Here is a 20,497-nt window from a genome sequence, read left to right as displayed (position 1 = left end):
ACTACTGACCCCAGTATAGGTCTGGACTATGCCTTCCTCTCTTACAGTGAATTATTAATCTACACTGAGGATGTGAACTCACTTGGATATGCAGCCTCTGCAAAGAAAATTAAGTCTATAGATTGGATCCAAATTCAATATGACTAATGCTCACATAAAGGAGGAAATTTACACCTGCATACAAATATAAGGGGAAGACACAGAAGAGATTCATGGAGAAGGTATCCCATTTCTAACCCAAGCAATGTCTGGAACAAACCTTTTGCTCAGAGCCCTCATAGGAGCCAGAACCACTAACTCATTATGGAATCCTAGCCTTTGAACTATGAGAACTTTCTGTTGTCTAAGCCACCTACTATGTGGTGCTCTGTTGCAGTAGTTCCAGAAAAGTATTGTTCTTATGAAATGCTGACCTTGTAGCATTTTATTATTATGTCATGTTCCAACTCCTCCTCCTCACCTTGCTAGTAACCTTGCAAAGGCTTGAAAAGGGCCTGAAAATAGAATGAAACCAACCACCCGGCAGCCACAAGAGGGAGTAAATAGCATGCAGATGCTTACAGTTTTTTCTCTAAGAGGAACGCATAGGAATGTGAGCATGTCAGGACTGTACACATCCACATCAGCACTAAGTTTTCTCCTCTGAATGCAACTGGGGTCGTACACAGCTTAAAGTGAACAGTAAAGCATAACTGTCACCTCTCTAGATGGAAACTAAAGTTATTCCAAATGGGGAAGGAGGGCAGAGATCCCTCGATAAAGGCTAAAGGACTAACTGGTGACAAATGTTTAAGATTCTAGCTAGTCATTACCCAAAATTAACTGACAGAAACCTCAGAATTAATAAGCAAAGCAAAGAAAATTAGCTAAAACACCACCACCCTATCTTAAGAAGGCAAATAATTTTATTTACAGGATCACCATGCTATATTATTATAAATGTCCTGTTCTCAAATTTAAAAAAAAAAAAGACAAATATAAAAGTAAAGTTTTACACAAGTAAACTTTGTAAGAAGTTTTTTACACAAGTAAAACAACATAGCAGTCAAGTAACCTTGAGAAAGAACAAATGTTTGGCTCAACTGAACAGAATATTAAACTTGCTATTTTAAGTATAAGCCAAAAAAATCATACCTCAAATACTAATAAAAATATGAGATGTAGTCATTTCAAATAGAGAATATCAATGAAAAGATTAAAAGAACCAAAAAAATCCAAACTAAAAAGTATTTTAACTGAAATGAAAACTCCAGTCTCAGAATCAGCAGGGGACTAAGCAGCAGAAGAAACAGGCGTCTTTATGGAAGCCACTTGGGGATTATGTGTACTGAGAGACAAGAAACTAGGAATAAAGGTAAACTGAACCACCACTTAGATACAAGGGAAATCATCAAAGTCCCAGGAAAAGTAGAAAGAAACATTACAGAGACTGCTTGAAGAAACATTGATTAAAACCTTCCCAAAATTCACAAATATCACATATCTACAAACTTAAGAAGATAACTGAACTTCAGCAAGGGAAAAATTCAAGAAGGTACACACCTAGACACTAAAATCTGTAAACAAGGATTCTCTTTGCTTATATTAAAAGCTACAAAGAGAAGTAACTAGTTATATGTAAATGATCCTTAACTAATCGTTTCTCTCTCACTTTTCCTTAGAAGACGTGATTAAATATAAACTCTGAATAAGCTTAAAAGCAGAGTAAATTACTATGAAAATATATTTTACAAATTCCAAAACCAGATAGATTTCCCAGAAAACTGTATCAAATAATTAAAGTAAAATTAACAATAATCCTTCACAAAGTATTTCAAACATTATGAGGAAATATACCAGAGTCTGTTCGATAGAATAGTCACCACTATTCTAATGTTCAAATCAAAAGACTACAGGCCTTTTTGAAGATAGAGCTGACAATGCTAGCAATGAAATCCAGCATCACAGAGAAGGTCTAGAGCTGACCAGTGAGAAGGCGCAGCAGCTCCCACCACGCCTGACAAACTGAATTCAATGTACGGGATCCACACCACTGAAGGAGAGGACAAACTCCTTTAATTTGTCCTCTGACCTCCACACAAAGGTAGTGGGTGGTTTTCATGTACACCCCTCCACATCCTCTAAACATACAAATAAGACAGTGTCTTTTTAAACAAAAGAAAGGACATAATGATCAACTAAGTATTAAACATTATGATCAACTGAAATTTGTTCCGAAAATGCAAGGCTATTTTGAAATATATAAAACAATCAATATAAAGCCTTATAGCATGAAGTAAACAAAACCAAATGATCATTTCCACAGATGTACAAAGACAATTTGACAAAAATCCAACACCCTTCATAGCAAAAATATTCAACATACAGGAACAGCATGAACCTTCTTCACTCTAATTAAGAACATCTTTAAGAATACAGTTAGCGTTGTGCTGAATATTCAAAACCTAAGATTCTCTCTCAGACCCTAAGACAGAGGCAACACAAGGTGATTTGCTATAATCAGCACTGAAGAAGCTGTAAATGAAGCAACTGTATAAAAAAGAAATTGCATTCATATTGGAATCAAAGACAAGCAGCTATTTCCAGGTATCAGCTAATAAATTTTGCAAATAACAAGGAATGCTAACAATGTGAAAGTATTAACTGCATGTCTAAGACCAGCAAGAAACAATCTAAAACCTAGCTACATTAAATTCTTTCATTTAAAACAGCATTGAAAATGAAATAAATAAGAATAAACAATGTAACTATAAATTTATATTCTAAAAACTGTAGTTTGTACAAAGCTTGATAGGAAATTAGGCTGAAACAAATGTGAGGTTATATAATGTTCACTCAAGAAAAGGACTCCTATTTTATAAGCCCAGTGCACATCGTGTTGGAATTAACACTGATTACAGATTAATGTAGAATTGCAAAGACCCACACACAGTAGCAACAAAGATCTTAAAGAGAACACAATTGAAGGCTTCACATTTAAGCACTTAAAGACGCAATATAAAGCAACAATAATCAAAATAGCAAGGTGTTGGCATAAGAAACAGACATGCAGACCAACAGAGCAGAATGGAGAGTTCATCAGCTAAGCCCACAGATACGGCTAACTGCTTTTCAGTAACAGTGACAAGACAGACTTCAAAGGAGACAATAATCACCGCAACAAGAGGACAGCCATGCACTCAAGAATGAGGCTTAGCTCTAGCATTTATCAAAAGCAAAAACTAACTCAGAATGGATCAGAATGACTCTTAAAGGGAAACAGAAGAATAAACTGAGACCACCAAAGTTTAAACAGTATTTTTCAAAAGCCAAAGTAAAAAATACAGCTAGTTGGTAATGATTTGTGCCTTTAATCCCAGCACTTTGAGGGAGACAGAGACCAGCCTGGTCTACAGAGCTAGTCCAAGGACAGCCAAGGCTACACAGAGAAATGAAGTCTCACAAAACAAACAAACAAACAAACAAACAAACGGAAAAAACATTAATTCACAGAATGGGAGAAAATGTTTCTAAGTCATATGATGCCTAACAAGCTTCTAACAGCCAGGATACATAAAGAACTCTACAACTCAACAAAAACAACAAATAGTAAGACCTAAATAAGGTCTCAAGTAGGCATTCCTGCAGAAAGATACCCACATATTATACAGATATAAGAAGCAGCACCTCATGGGTCGTTAACAGTATACAACTCAAAACTACAGAAGGTATCATTTCACACACAATTAGGATGGCCGTAATAAAAAGAGAGAGAGGAAGAGAGAAAGAGTAGCAGGTGTTGTTGTAAATATTAGGACGTTTGGAGCTCAATATACTGCTGGTACGAAGAGAAACAAGTTCAGGCTTTCTTGGAAATATTTTAGCAGATCTTCCATAGGTTAGGTTAAACAGATCACTGATACGTTACCCATAAATGATTCTCCTAAGACAGACTTAAGAGAAGTAAAAACATTCACATACATACGAACATTAGTCAGATATAAAAAGGAATGAAGCACTTATAGAACCTCAACAGAATAAAAACCTGTCATACAAAGGCCAAACAATGTGTGGTTTTAACTATGCCAAGAACAACAAATATCAATCTGAAGGTATTAGCAGGTGTTGAGGGCCAGGAGTACTTGCTTCATGAGCATAGGTACTTTGTCACAACATGATGACAATGTGCAATAAAAAGTTCTGATGACTGTCAACCTCATCAACTAAAAAAAAAAAATCAAAGAAGGTGTTTTATGGCAAATATAGTGACAATAAAAATTCAAAAAAGTTGCAGCTGCTATGCCTCATGGGACTACTCTAAAAGGATATATCTTAAATCGTTATTGTATTTAGATGTCACTTAAAAATTATTTTAGCATTCTTAAGCTCCCCACATTTTATACCATAGTGAGAGGTGTATACATTGCAAGTAAAAAAAAACACTACAGGAAACCTCAGATAGCTTTTAGAAATAACTTTTCTTTGCACACAGAATTGCCCATGGATGACTCCATCTCTATAGAAACCATTTAATTCAGCTCTGCAGAAAGAGAGTAACTGAGGAACATGACACTTTCAGCAGGACTGTTAAACTGTAAACAAGTGCTAGTAACTTCCAATTACTCAAAAGCTACTTATGAGTACCAGGAAAATGTGTTGATCCCACTATTTTCAGTGTATCTTGAGTCAAGCGAAAACTTCTTGGCACTCGAGCCAAATGTCCAACTATGAAAAACAAAAGGAAAACAGGGATCAAAGTTTGTCTTTTAAACATGCCCAAGTATTAAAATAAGAGTATAATTTATCTTGATTCCATTTCAGTAAGCATGAATCAGTCCGCTATGACATGTTACCTATTGCAGTGCATACTCTTTAAAGAATTCCATACACCTATGGCTTATCCCTGTTATAAATCTTAACACAGCCTTTCCATGCCAGTTTACAATAGTCTCCCACCTGACAGGACCCATATCACAAAGCCCTCCTCCCTCAGATTTCCTGCCTGACCTCATTCATCCACTGTCATGGAACACTCAATATACAGTGCAATAGTTATTCATTCACATACATCACTTTCCTTGGTGCAAACTCTATTGATGGAAGCACCAGTGTTTAAGACAAGAATCGTTTGCAAGCACTACACCTGTGACATGAAAACTATTAAGGTGATGATTTTGAAAAACGTCTTGATAGTCTTCATTCATTGTTGAAGGAGCTGTAAACATTGTAAACAGAACAAATGGGAGATGCAGTGCAATGACTAAAGCATTCATCCCAAACAACCTTAATAGCAAGCAAGTCCTCAGGAGAGACCACAGCATTAAAGGCCACAGTGGAGTTTAAATGCAACTCCTGCCACACAATTTTATCAGGAAAGTTTCTTTGAACTACAAGTTTGAGGGTTTTCATCTGCAAAATGAGACCAACAAGTAATTCTAGCCTTACAGAATTATCGTAGGAGTTATGAAGTCCTATATAATCATCAGCCTTTATTATTCTCAGTTTACATGTTAAGATACTAAAAGCCTATCCTGTTTTTGACAGTCCTTATTGGAGAAAAGCAAAGCCAGGCAATATTTTTAAACAAAGACACGAACTTTCATTACCAGGTACTAGGTCAAGAATCATACTCAACTTCATTTTTTTCAGGCAGAATAATTAGACAATTTATTCTCACTCTTTGTGCCCATGACTTGGATTTTATATTATATAAGAGTAATCTTCATCTCTCTCTCCCCGTCCTTGTTTGCTTTCTGTTTCTGTGATAAACACCACGCCACAAATCAACTTGGGAGAAGGGTAGAAAGGGTTTCTTTCACCTTGCAGGTTACATCCTCCAGGAAAGCAAAGGCATCAAGGTCTCAAGCCCATACTTGGAGACAGCGAGCTAAGCAGAAGAACTGAGGAATAGTGCTTGCTGGCTAGCTTCCCCTGGCTTGCTCGGCCTGCTTTCTTACCCTGCTCAAGCATAACACCACCCCCTAAAGGACTGGCCCCTCCTACATCAAAAGCAATTAAGAAAACATGACCACAGACGTGCTCATGAGTCAAATCTTCAATTGAGGTTTCTTATTCCCAGGTGACTACAGTTTGTGTCAAGTTAACAAAAACTAGTAAGCATTTCCCATTTCTTTCTTTTATCCACAGTATCCCTTTCTTCACACTTCTTCTATGTCTATGTATATCCATGGTTACTTTATAGTTCTCTTATTTGGATAGAGTTTAACTCTGACAAGTGTATCTTTAGTATACCTATTTAGGCTCTAACATAGGTTATTGTTAGTGAGCCTACAATTTCAACACACACACAACGCAACCAAACCTTTCTAGCTAAAAAGCAAATCTAGTAAACGCTCATTTCTTTCTCCAATATATTTTTGAAAACTGGGATACGTGTTTCCAATTCCAACTACACACTGCATTTTACATCCAGAACCAACAGAGGGCGCTCCACTACCAAGGATGGTCTAAAAACTCACTGGGTTCACATCACAGATTCAGTAAATCAAGTCGCTATATAGACCCGCTCTGAAACACAAGGCTGGCAATGACCCACGGACGTAAGTTTATTAAGGCACTTTTAATTTAAACTTTGGATAATCTCCTGGAGCTAGACCTCCTTCACGATTCCATAGCGGTCTCCTCTATGCAAATGTAGTTCTTTTCAAGATTCCTACACATATCAAGGGTCTCTGGTGCAGCCCCAGCCATAGAGGGTTTCTTTGTGTAAACGGAGTCACGTGACACGGGGCCAACGCAATTCTCGTGAGGAGCCGCGGCAGCCAGAGCTCCCGCCATGCGGCGCCGAGCCTCACCTGCAGGGGGCGCCCGCAACAAGGCGGAGAGCAGGACGGCGGCCAGCGACAGCGCCGAGAGCACGGAGCCCGAGGCCCCGGCCCGCCGCCGGCCCCGCGGAGCCCGGCCCGGGGCCAAGGCCTTCATCCACACGCCGCCGACGGCCGAGCCTCGGCGCAGAAGGTCGTTACCTGGCGCGCGCCCACCCGCCGCCGGAAGTTGGCGGACGGCAGGCCGGAAAGACGGACCGACGGACGCGCCGCCACTTCCGCTCGGGTGATCTGCGGGAGGTGTGCTAGCTTGGGACTCAGCTTGGGTACCCATGGGAGGCAAGAGGTCGAACCCCTAGGGGCTCCCTTGGCTTCGAGGCCACCGCACCACTAAGGAAACCCTCCAGAACCTGTCTGGTCTGAGATTCCAAAGCGAGCAGAATCTTGTGTCTCAGAGTTCTAATCTTTGCCTTTCCATGGTGTCTGCGTGCAAAGGAAACGCCCCTCTTACTACCTTGACAGTGTATTGAGTTTCTGGCTTTAGGTGCCTAGTGGCAGCAGATCCTGAGAACTGACGATTTAATGAATGTACAGCCCTCATAAAGTTCCTGGCTATAGTAATGCCAAAGCATGAAGTTTCTGACTGTTGTAATGCGAACGATTGTGCGTTACTCAGTGTGTGGAACTTCACGGAAAATGCATGCAGTAAAAACCTAGGGGAAGTTAAGGGTATTGCCGCAAAAAGTGGCATGATGGGAAAACGGAGGAAATAAAACATAGATGAAATTGACTTTTATGCAGTACTCAGCTTGGAAGATCATCTTCCTCAACTTGGATTCAAGAAAACATGCAAAACCAGCTAACAGACCATCTATAATGAGAACGTATTTTAAATTGAAAGAGGATCGTGCATCCATTTTTCTGCCTTTGGAAGGATTTAATGATAGTCCGACTAGGATAAAAATAAGTTTTATACAAATATATTGGAAAACTAGAAACAGACTGTTAAATGTTTTCACTTTAACATAAAGAGTTGGGTGATACTGAGTAGAGAAAAGACTGACTTTCATTTTTGGGATAAACTGTGTTCAGTACCCTATGCTGAAAAACGTACCCATTTATTTCAGCGTTACTGCTTGTTTAGTAGTATATCAAATTTTCAATCATCATCATAGGTGGGCATGACCACATTCTGCTTATACTTACTATTATACAATTGATCTGATTTATATATTCTATACGTGACTCTTGTAGAAGCTTACCTTATTTGTATTTTTTCTTCGTTTGAGGAAGATGTGAGCTATTATCCCTCAAATTGTAATCATTTAACTTAGTTGCAGTTTTCATGCAAAACCAAATTGTCTAGTTAAAAACAGCTCCTAAGTGGACTGCTATGCTTATCATTTAAAAGAGATCTTGTTTTTTATGCTGCCATTTACTGAAATAACATAAATACCTCATTGTTTTCATTCTGGACATTGTTGTAACCTTAAGGAAACCGCAGATAATTTAAGGCATATAAGGACTCTTACTTAACAATAATTTATGAATTATTTTCCTTAAAAATCAGTATAATATATCTTCATTGTTAGTGTGTTTAAATTAAACATGTACCAATGTTTATAATTTATCCCAACAAGGAAAGTACTCATTTCTAGTTTGTATCTGTGTGTGTGTGTGTGTGTGTGTGTGTGTGTGTGTGTATGTGTGTTGGTAGGTATGAGAGAGTGTATATGTATTCACTAGATCAATTTCAGTATATTCTTTAAGTTACTATCTTACCCACAAAATATGAACATGTTAAATTTTTATATACGTGTGTGTGTGTGTGTGTGTGTGTGTGTGTAAAAATATTGGTTTCCTGAGCATTGGAGAAAAAGTATAATGGAAATATTACTAACACTTTTTTCTGTGGTTTTGCTACAGAATTGCATTATGATGTAAATAATATGTAGTTCCATGAGTTATGGTTCTACCTGTTGCCAAGCGACAAAGGCTCTTTTGGTGTTTTTTATGATGATGTCCTATTTCTATACTGGCCTATCTCCCTTTCAGCAGAAAAAAAAATTACCTTAAGATTTTTTTTAAATGACTAACATTTAGAAAAGTGAATTAATAATTTTATGGTAGATTAATCTTCCATTACTAGAAATATGGGCTTTTAATAGTTAACGGGTAAAGAATTATCACAGGAATTCAATTCTTAATCCTCAAGAATTATGAGACAATACATGGATATGGAGGTTAAGAACATGCCTGGAAAGATAAGTATCCCTAAAAGTTTTGCCTTCTCAGAAGGAAAGGCTATTGAGCATCCAGATTACCCACACTACAGTAGTGTCTTACAGAAAATGAACATGCCCTTTGTGAAAGGACTTGAAGACAGACATAACTGTGACAGATTTGAAAAGAAATGCAACCCTTCGTTTTTAAAATTTCATCCTTATCCTCCATCAGTCCTGCCAGACTATCATTTTCACTACCCCTATCCCCCACCATTCGGGAAGGCATATCCATTATTCCCACTGCGTGATGATGTGCCCTTGGGTGACGCCTGCTCAGGATTTATGAGTCCTGGTGGAGATGCTGATTTAAAGCCTGGTGTTGGCAGAGCCATACCAAACCTGGTGAGTTTCTATGATGTGAAACCTCAAAATCGAGTTCCTAGGCCAGACAAAGGATTTCAAACAACAATAAAAAGGCAAACAATACTTTCAGAAGAACTAAAACAGGACAGAAGATGGAATTCCAGGAAAGTACCAGACATTTCCATCAAGGCAAAACTTGGAGGTAAGTAAAGCAGCATAGCCTTTATATGTTCTTCAGGTGAGACAAAGGAGCATGAGCTGGAGATTTTTTAAATTTTAGCAGTTAAATTGGCATAAGTTATAACTGAACAAATTATTTTAAATTCAATTTTAAGAAGGCCTTGTTACAGGTGATACAATGTATAAATCTGCTTATAAAACAAAATTTTGTTTACAAAAAATCAAATGATTTTTTAAATTTAAGTTTAATTGATCAACAGCAAATATATTAACAAATAATTTATTCTAATTATACAGATAACTTATTTTACCAAAAGAGGATTTATGTGACACGTTATGATTGTTTAACAAGCTTCCCTCTTTATTTCTCTCCCTTGTAAACAATCTTCTGGTTAAAAAGTTAAGGTTACATGGACTGAAATTAAATGGGAAAGATGAAAGTAAATTGGGTAAGAACAGGAACTGAAGAGAAGCAAACCCCTCATAAGTAGAGTTATGCTTCTGATAACTGAATTATTGGTATCACTGTCATCTGTACTATGATTCTCTGGACAGACATATACTGATAAATATCTCCAAAGGAAAATCGCAACAACTATTTCCTGTGTAAGGGAAATGTGCATGGTAGGCAGGGAGTGAGTGATAAAAGATTAGCATCTTTGACTATGGGAAAAGGTCAGACCTTTGACTGGGGTGCTTTGGCTTGATACAATATTAGAAACTGCAGGATGCTTCCAGAGTTCATCTTCAGCTTTCACCCAAAAACTTGGAAGATAAAAGAATACAATGTATAATTAAGGGCAAAACCACCACATGTCTGCACAGTAGAAACACATTCTATCTGACATTCTGCACAGGGATGAACCGTAGTTATTAGGGACCAAGAAGAAAGTGCAAGGAAAGAACAAAATCACTGTGAAAAGGGCACTTCAGCCTCACCTTCCAGCTGCTTCTAAGCTGGAAGGGAAAACCTGGAGAGGCATAAGCAAAGGATGAGTTATGCTTTTCATATATCACTAAATTTACGGTCATCTTAAAACAACCATAGGGACTTCTTGAGTTATAGAATACCTATATAGAGTATTAACAAAGTCAGCATATTTTAAGAGTTGGTTATCTGAAAATTCTATGTTACTGAGAATCAAATGCAAAAAATAATAAATACTATGTTAATTGTTAAAAATCAAAAAAAGGAACTTGGACTCATAGTTTATTACTTTAAAATGTCATTAAAAGAAATAAAGTTGGCTGGAGAACTATCTCAGTGGTTAAGAGTACTGACTACTCTTCCAGAGGAAGCAGGTTCAAATCCCACATGGCAGCTCACAACTGACTGTAACTCTAGTTCCAGAGGACCCGACACTCTCACACCAAAACACATAAAATGAAATGAATAAAAATTTTTAAAAGGAAAGAAAGAAAGTCGTGTATAAATACTACTTACCATGTAAGCAGAAAACTCCAGTCCAATCTAATTTCAAAGGCAACATTATCAATCCGTTCTTAAAAGTAGTTCTCACCCTGAATTCTCATAATATTCCAAGAGACTTTAGGCTGAAGAAATGACTTACTAAAGGAACTAAATGACCAAAATGGTTTTTATAAACATGTAAATAACAACTTAGAAGCAAATTTAGGATTTATCTGGGCTATATATTTCACAGCCTGATTAGAATAAAACCTCTTGAGTTTAAGCTCCAAGATCAATATGATATGGAATTGACTCCTACGTTTATCTGTTATGTGGCCCAGAGCTACTTAAAGTTCTCTATCTACCTGTGTATCCTTACTTATAAACTAAGGAAAGTAATTTGTAGCATGTTACTAGTGACTGTTTTATATGAATATGATTCATGTAAAAATAGTTTGAAAAACAGGATCAGTGTGTCCAGATAGTATAATTTAAATCCCAGAATGTTCAGTTGCTTCAAACATAAATTGGGAACAATAATATGTATCTTACAAAATTCTAAGAATTAAAATGTATAATGGACAGGAAATTTTCTGGAAATGGAAGAGTATTCAATAAATAATAGCTATTATTATTAATTATTATCTTCTGTTTCGAAGAGTAATACTTGAGATTTGTGGGTTGAGTTCCAAATAATGTTCAAGTGTTTCAATGACTTTGAAGACACTAGAAATGTTTATTAATCATGATAAGTATGTCAGATTTCAGACAAACTTGATTCACATCCCCAATAAATCCTGACAAAGAAAGGAATCTTAGAATGTATTATACTACATTTAGTGTTTTCTTTTTTGTTATTGTTAATTATTTTATTTATTTATACCCCAAATTTTCCTCCCTCTCCCAGTCCCCCTCAAAAAGCTCTCCCCCCCTCCTCCCTTTGCCTCTGAGGGTGCCACCCCCAGACATCTCCCTTCTCTGGGGCATCAAGTCTCTACAAGATTAGGCACATCCTCTCCCACTAAGGCCAGACAAGGCATCCCTCCACTATATATGTACCAGGGACCTCCAACCAGCACATGTATGCTCTTTGGTTGGTGGCTTAGTCTTTGGGAGCTCCCAGAGGTCCAAGTTAGTTGACACTGTTATTCTTCCTATGGGGTTGCCATCCACATCAGTTCCTTCAATCCTTCCCCTAAACTCTTCCACAGGAGTCTCCAAACCTCAGTCTAATGCTTGCCTGTGGGTATCTGAATCTGTCTTAGTTAGCTGCTGATAGAATCTCTGTGAGGACAGCCATGTCTTGTTTGCAAGCATAACATAGCATTAGTAATAGTGTTAGGGACCAATACCTACCCATGGGATAGATCCAAAATTGGGCAGGTCACTGGTTGGCCATTCATTCAGTCTCTGCTCCATTTTCCCCCTACATTTCTTTTACACAAAAATAATTTGGGGTCAAAATTTTTGAAGGTGGTTTTGTGTTCCCATCCCTCCAACTGGGAGTCCTGTCTAACTACTAGAGGTGATCTCTTCAGGTTTCATCTCTTCACTTTTGGGCATTTCAGCTAAAGTCACCCACATTGAGTCCTGAGATTCCAGCTTACACCAATCAGAATGGCTAAGTTCAAAAACTCAAGTAACAGCACATGCTGGGGAGAACATGGAGAAAGAAGAACACTCCTCCATTTCTTGTGGGAATGCAAACTGGTAAAACTACTCTGGAAATCAATCTGGCAGTTCTTCAGAAAAATTGGAAATAGTTCTACCTGAAGACTCACCTATACCTCTTACTATACCCAAAATATACTCCACCATAACACAAAGACACATGCTCTACTATGTTCATAAAAGCTTTATTCATAATAGTCAGAAACTGGAAGCAACCCAGATGTCCCTCAACCAAAGAATGAATACAGAAAAGTGGTTCATTTACACAATGAAATACTATTCAGCTATTAAAAGGGGGGACATCATAAACTTTGCAGACAAATGTGTGGAACTAGAAAATAATATCCTTAATATCCTCTAAGAATATTTTTTGAGTGAGACCCAGAAGAACATGCATGGTATGTAATTACTGATAAGTGGATATTAATTAAAAAGTACAGAATACTCATGATACACCCCACAAGACCCTACAAAGCTAAACAAGGAACGCCCAGTCTCACTTAGAAGGGAATACAAAATAATCATGAGAGGCAGACAGAGGGAAGGACCTAGGTGAGAAAGGGGAGGAGAAGGGGAAAGGGGGAGCAGGATCAGTTGTGGGGAGAAACAGGAGAGAAGCCTGGAAAGCCAGAAGAATGAATGGAAATATGCATCTGCCAGTCGTGGGGATGTGGGGAACCACTAGAAAGTCCTACATGCAGTATTTTTAATGGACTTTCACAAATATTAAAGCAATGTCACAAAAGATTACATTGACAACTTTCCCCATCCCAATCTTTTCAGTCTTTTGTTCCTAAATAGCTCTTTACTGGACACTTTGATTCTCATTGCCCACAGGGCTTGGTTTTCCTTATTATAGATAAAATAAGTTTGTCTATTGCTTTTCTTCATGTTGAACTCCAGCTGATATCAATAATTAAACATCTCTGTATATCTTTCCATCTTCCTATCCACTTCTGTACTTTAGGCATTTATAAAAATATATGTGGAAGAGTGGTTGGTTGCAACAACAGTCCCTTATTTCTCACAGTTACAGAGGGTGAAAAATCCGAAGTCAAGCCTCTTCATGAACTTTGTTTTGGATTAATTCAATAACCAATCTTTTTTAGCTGAGTGAGAGTATCAGACAAAGGCCAAGCTGAAGGCAATCTTGTCCTCTAATAATTGTTACATAACAATTGTTACATAACAATTATTGTTTCTGAACCAGCGGCTGTGCCACCACTGGTTCAGAAACAAATTTTTCTAGCTGTAATTTCAAGATAAAAGCACCTTGTCACAGAGATTTTTCTAGGACAAACAACTCTTAGCTTCCTTACAGAATCTAAAAAATTGCTGGTCCCTTTAAAAGCAGCTTATACAACAATCAACTTTTGGAAAGGCTTTTTCAGCTCAGCTCGACACTTAGCTACAGGTATAAGGTAACTTATCAGCCTCTGCTCTGCATATTAAGACTGCCTTTAAAACCAAGTTAAACTAGACCAAGGGCTGGATGCATAGCAGCTTTAACCAGTTTTGTCTTTTAAAGATGAAACAGAACACCATTCATTCAGACGAAGAAACAAAAAACAGACAATTGACACACATGGACATTGGTGCACCAAGGACAAAAATAAACAAAGAAGGGCAGAATTATGGATTTCTCATGTAAAAGCCAGAGAAAATTGCAAGCTGTCTCTTGAATTTTCTCCTGTTTCTAGGAGAGCTCTGAAACAGCTTTTTTCTTCTTTTGCTGATACAACCCAGAGAGGACAACTGCTTTTCTAAAGCCCTTTCTCTCTCTCAAATACAAGATCTAAGTCTTCATCTCTTTCTTTAGGGGATGTATTGACGGCTACCGATAGTTACTACCTAGTGCCCTGCCTTTTTCAGTTTTCCAATTCTTTCTAACCCTGCTTCTCTCACCTAAGGCAGCTCTTGGGCTGCGGGCGGATGCCTATTAGTATTCTCCTATCCCAAATTCACTGTCACCTCCTAGATGAGCTCACGTAGGGTCAACACTTACTCAACCTAGACCATATCCACCTTAAACACACTTCCTGCAAACACAGCCATAATTTAGCTAGCATCAATGCTGTTCGTTGCTCACCAAGTGCCCAGGATACTCTTCTTTTTCCATTTTTCATGGAGCTCCACCCAAGACAGTGTTCCTCTGCTGGTCATCCATTCTGGGGTCCCAGGATTCGGGTGCCAATCTGGGTTCACCTGAAAGAAAGGCTGGGAATGAAAGGGGAATGGAGAGCGAGAGAAAACATGGGGCCAAGACAACATATTCTGATCAAGGCCTGAAGTTTAATATTTTGCTTTCACATATAAAGGGGAAGCCCCACCCCCAGAGTTTCTTCTCAATTCAGCCCAGCATCTGGGTGAGGGGATAGCAGCCCAGGTGTCAAGGCAAGCTCAGCAGGCAGTCCATTCTTTTTAGCTCCTGTAGCAGACTGAGGGTGGCCAAGGCCACCAGCAATGCCTCCTAAGTCCTATTGTTTTGGTCTACTGTAGTAAATGACTCCTTCAGACCTGCTCAAGGCTGGGGGGAGGGCACAGTAGTTCATTTAATTCCTTTCAGTTATATCTAAAAATAGACCAAAATTAAATGGGAAAGTTGCAGAAATTCCATTTGAGCTTACAAAATGGTACATGGGGGATATAAAGCAGTGTCATACAACTAAAGGGAAGCTGATGGGCATCTTCAGAAAAGAACTCTTCTTTAATCAGAACAGCTGAGGGGCCACAGTCTCTCTGCAGAATGGAAGTTGGTGTATATTTGGTATATTTGGTATATATTTGGAGCTTTAGAGGACAAAAAAAGTTAGAGGCCTTTGGGGTTAAGAGGAATCCACCTAAGAATAAGTTTTCCTGAGGTCTGGAAGTGGTAAATAGCAGCAGGTTTGGTATGTGACTCTCCTTATCAGAATTTTGTACAGGTTTTATCAGGCAAGTCAGTTGTTCTATCAGTGTCTCAGTCCACCTGAGGCTTTTAGGTCATTAACCTTTTATTCATAACCCTCAGGACAGATTAAAAAGAAATGAGAGTGAAATTATTTTCTCAATGGCTGGGCTGTGTCCCTGGGACCTAAGGAAGCATAGGTTGTGTTACTTTTCTATAGCAGAAGGAGAGTTTTGACCTGATCATCTGTGATGGATTATGCTATTGCCTTCATATAATCCTAGAGAAACATCTACAAAGGTTATAGGACTAACTTACAGAGGAAAACTGAAATATTGCCCAGAAAGGAGGAAGAGGAGGAGGAGGAGGAAGAGAAGGAGGAAGAAGAGGAGGAAGAGGAGGAGGAAGAGGAGGCATAGAGTAGGCAAGCCAGTGAAAAGATGGGTCATTGGATAGGGGTCCCAGTAGAGTAGGGAAGATTCATACAGTGTCTTGAATGGCTGTGCATATTAGAAGGGGTGGGTTAGAATAAGAAGGATGCCAGTAGAATTGATCATTGGAGAAGAACAATAGCTTGCTATTTGGGATTTCATAAAAAGTAGGGGGTGGTAAGAGATTAGAAAAATCATTGCTGGCTTGAGAGATCTGTTGTGGGTATAGGAACTGGGAAGGGCCAGACATTGTATGAGATTATAGTTTGAGAGGGGTGTGGATTTATAGTGGCAAGGGTGCAGGGACAGGCCAGGAGCTCTAGACATTAGTGAACAGATAGCCTTAGCAGATTGATGAGTAAGTGGAATTGGCTACCTTTATGAGCTTGTGAGTTTTGTTTAAGAGGCATACTCAGCTGGTTTATGCAGAGATTAAAAAGAGATGTAAGAGTAGACGCCATAGAAGGATCAAAATGAAAAAAAAAGAACATCTGGGCCACAGCCAGTATAGATAAACTGATTGCTGTCCCCTGACCTCTATTGTCTGACCCACGGCTCTTCCTGCCTTCTGGAGAAGGCCTACAAGGGGCAGTAAAATCTAGCTTAGAACCCTCCCCACTGCCTGCCACATCTGTCTACCTGAGGCACAACCAGCAGAGGTGAACCTTGTGCTGTCCACTGATGTCCATCATCCAGTCCATGGTTCAGCCTACCTTCCCAAGGAGCCCTTCATGGGATGAGAGGGGCCAGAAACATTCAAGCTCATGTGGGACACAACCATCAGAGGTGAGCAGCTTTCTGTTCCCTGAGAACCATTTTCAGGCTCACAACTCTGCTGCCTCCATGAGGAATCTTGCCAGCATCAGAAACATACCCCCAACACTAGGGACAAACAGATGGAAAAAGTCCAGCATAAAAATAAAATCATCAAGATCCAGTGTAATATGACACCTCTAGAGTCCAGCTATCTTACCACAGCAAGCCCTGGATATCTTAACACAGCCCAAGCACAAAAAGATAAACTTAGATCTAATATTATAAAAATGATAGAGGCTTTTAAAGAGGAAATGAATAAATCCCTTAAAGAAATATAGGAAATTATAATGAAACAGATAAAGCAAATGAATGAAGCTGTTCAAAGCCTAAAAATGGAATAGAAATTTAAAACACACACACACACACACACACACACACACACACAAACTGAGGGAAACCTGGAGATAGAAAACCTAGGGAAGAGAACAAGACACAATCATCACCAACAAAATACAAGAGATGGAAGATAAAGTCTCAGGCGTAGAAGATATGATTGAAGAAATTGATGATATATCAGTCAAAGATAATGCTAAATCTAAAAGGTTCATGACACATAACATCCAAGAAATATGGGACACTATCAAAAACCAAACCTAAGAATAATACGAGTAAAAAAAGGAAAAGATTCTCAGATACAAGGCCCATAAAATATTTTCAACAAGATCACAGAAGAAAATTTCCCTAACCTAAAAAAAGATATGCCTATAAACATATAAGAAACTTACAAAACACAAAATAGATTGGACCAGAAAAGAAAATCCTCCTTTCACATAATCAAAACAATAGATATACACAACAAAGAAAAATATTGACACCTGCAAGGGGAAAAGGCCAGCCAACATACAAAAACAAACCTACTACACCAGACTTTTCAATAGAGATGCTTAAAGCCAGAAGGGCCTGGGCAGATATCTTGCAGACTCTATGAGACCACAGATGTCAGCCCAGACTACTACACCCAGCAAAACATTCAATCAAAATAGAAGAAAAAAAAACAAGATAGTACACTGCAAAACCAAATTTAAACAATATCTATCCACAAATCCAGACCTACAGAAGATAATAAATGGAAAACTCCAACCCAAGGAGGCTAACTGTACCCAAGGAAACACAGGAAATAAATAACTCTACACCAGCAAAACCAAAAGAAGGGAAGCATATACACACTTCCAACACCAGCATCAAAACAGGATTTAACAGTCTTTGGTCATTAATATCTCACAATATCAATGGACTCAATTCCCTAATTAAAAAAAAGACACAGACTAACAAAATGGATGGGAAACAGTATCCATCATTCTGCTGCATACAAGAAATATACCTCAGCAACAAAGATATTACCTCAGCGTAAAGGATGAAAAGCTTTTTTAAGCAAATGGACCCAAAAACCAAGCTACAAGAGCCATTCTAATATCTAATAAAATAGACTTTTAACCAAAAGTAATCAAAAATAATCAGGAAGGATGCTTCATGTTTATCAAAGGAAAAGACCGCAGAGATGATAGCTCAATTCTGAACATCTATGCCTCAAATCCAAGTGCACCACATTTGTAAAAGAAATGTTACTAATGCTTAAATCACTCATTGAACCACACACATTGATAGTGGGAGACTTCAACACCCCACTCTCACTAACAGACAGCCCATTATGACAGAAACTAAACAGAGAAATAACGAAAGTGAAAGAGCCTAGCAGGTACTACAGGACATTTCACCCAAACACAAAGAAATATACTTTCTTCTCAGCATCTCATAAAACCTTCTCCAAAATTGACATATAGTCAGTCACAAAGCAGTTTCTCTACACACAAGACAAGTAGACAGCATGAAATAATCAAACTCGGGGTTGAAATTGATAAAACAAAGAGAACAATGCAAAGAATCAATAAAAACCAAGAGCAGGTCCTTTGAGAAAAATTAACAAGATGAACAAACCATTTGCCAAACTAACTAAAAAAAAAAAGCAGAGAAACAATATCAGAAATGAAAAGGGAAACTTAACAACAGACACTGAGAAAATATGAAAAAAAAAAAAGCTTGTACCCCACAAAATTGGAAAATCTGAAAGAATTGACTGATTTTCTTGATAGATACCATTTACCAAAGTTAAATCAAGATCAGGTAAACAATGTAAATAGTTTCATAACCCCTAATGAAATAGAAGCAGTCATTAAAAGTCTCTCAAGCAAAAAGAGTCATGGCCAGATGGGTTTAACACAAAATTTTACCAGACTTTCAATAAAGATCTAATACCAATACTACTCAAACTCCCAGAAAATAGAAACAGAAGAAACATTGCCAAACTTATTCTATAAGACCACAGTTACCCTGATACCTAAATTACACAAAGACTCGGCAAAGAAAGAAAATTTCAAGACCGATTTCCCTTATGAACTTTGGTGCAAAAATACTTATAAACTGAATTCAGGAACACATCAAAAACATCAGCTACCATGATCAAGTAGGCTTCATCCCAGGGATATAGGGATGGTTCAATATAAGAAATCCATCAATGCAATTTACCATAAACAAACTGAAAGGAAAAAGGCATGATCATTTCATTCGATGCTGAAAATATCTTTGACAAAACCCAAAACCCCTTCATATTAAAGCCTTGGAGATATCAGGGATACAAGATACAAGGTACATACCTAAACACAATAAAGGGAATACGCTGAAAGTCCATAGCCAACATCAAATTAAATGGAGAGAAACTTAAAGCAATTCCACTAAAATCAAAGACAAGATAAAGCTGCCCACTCTTTTCATATCAATTCAATATAGTACTTGAAGATCTAGCTAGAGCAACAAAACAACAAAAGGAGATCAAGATACAAACTGGAAAGAAAGAAGTCAAAGTATTGCTCTTCACAGATGTTATAATAGTATACATTAAGTGACCCCAAAATTCTACCAGAGAACTCCTACAGCTGATAAACATCTTCAGCAAACTGGCTGGATATAAAATAAACTAAAAAATCAGTAGCCTTCCTTTATACAAATGATAATTAAGCTGAGAATAATTATGTAAACAGTACCCTTCACAATTGCCATAAATAATATAAAATATCTTGTAACTCTAACCAAGCAAGTGAAAGATCTGTATGACAAGAAATTGAAGTATCTGAAGAAAGAAATTGAAGAAGATATCAAAAGAGGGAAAGATCTTTCATGCTCATGAATCAGTAGAATTAACATAGTAAAAATGACCAACTTACCGAAAGCAATCTACAGATTCAATGCAATTCTCATCAAAATTCCAACACAATTCTTTACAGATCTTAAAACAACAATACATAACTCCATATGGAAAAAAACAGAGTAGCTAAAACAATCTTGTATTTCAAACAAGAATTTTTTGATGTATCACCATTCCTGACTTCAAGCTGTACTACAGAGCAATAGTAATAAAAATCATATTATATAGGCATAAAATAGATATTTTGATCAATGGAATAGAATCAAAACTCATGAATAAACCCTCATACCTATGGATACTTGAGTTTTGACAAAGAAGCCAAAACCATACAATGGAAAACAAGCATATTCAACAAATGGTGCTGGGCTAACTAGATGTCTGCATGTAGAAGAATACTAATAGATCCATGTTTGTCACCCTACACAAAATTCCAGTCCAAATGGATCAAAGACCTCAAAATTAAACTAGATACACATCTGACATGGGCCAACGACAAGGAAATGGACTGCTTGGCAGGAATATGACATTGGCCAAGGACAAGGAAGTAGGC

The 20,497-nt window shown here is 37.8% G+C and overlaps 2 protein-coding genes across 4 annotated transcripts in view; one reads left to right on the top strand and one right to left on the bottom strand.

Moving 5' to 3' along the window:
- The window catches only part of Zpbp (zona pellucida binding protein), a 188,955-nt gene extending 181,857 nt beyond the window's left edge, over nt 1-7,098 (bottom strand). For all 3 annotated transcript variants that reach the window (XM_076938133.1, XM_076938132.1, XM_034508180.2), the window contains exons 1-2: nt 6,795-7,098; nt 4,624-4,704 (exon numbers count right to left, since the gene is read on the bottom strand). In XM_076938133.1, coding sequence (XP_076794248.1) covers nt 4,624-4,704; nt 6,795-7,098 — 385 coding nt within the window. The remainder of the gene's footprint in view (nt 1-4,623; nt 4,705-6,794) is intronic.
- A 122-nt stretch (nt 7,099-7,220) lies between these two features.
- The window catches only part of Spmip7 (sperm microtubule inner protein 7), a 56,497-nt gene continuing 43,220 nt past the window's right edge, over nt 7,221-20,497 (top strand). The window contains exon 1 of the mRNA XM_034508176.2: nt 7,221-9,554. Coding sequence (XP_034364067.1) covers nt 8,984-9,554 — 571 coding nt within the window. The 5' untranslated portion in view covers nt 7,221-8,983. The remainder of the gene's footprint in view (nt 9,555-20,497) is intronic.

This window comes from Arvicanthis niloticus, chromosome 7, assembly GCF_011762505.2.
Source record: "Arvicanthis niloticus isolate mArvNil1 chromosome 7, mArvNil1.pat.X, whole genome shotgun sequence".
NCBI lineage: Eukaryota > Metazoa > Chordata > Mammalia > Rodentia > Muridae > Arvicanthis > Arvicanthis niloticus.
This window is presented reverse-complemented; position numbering and strand designations above follow the sequence as displayed.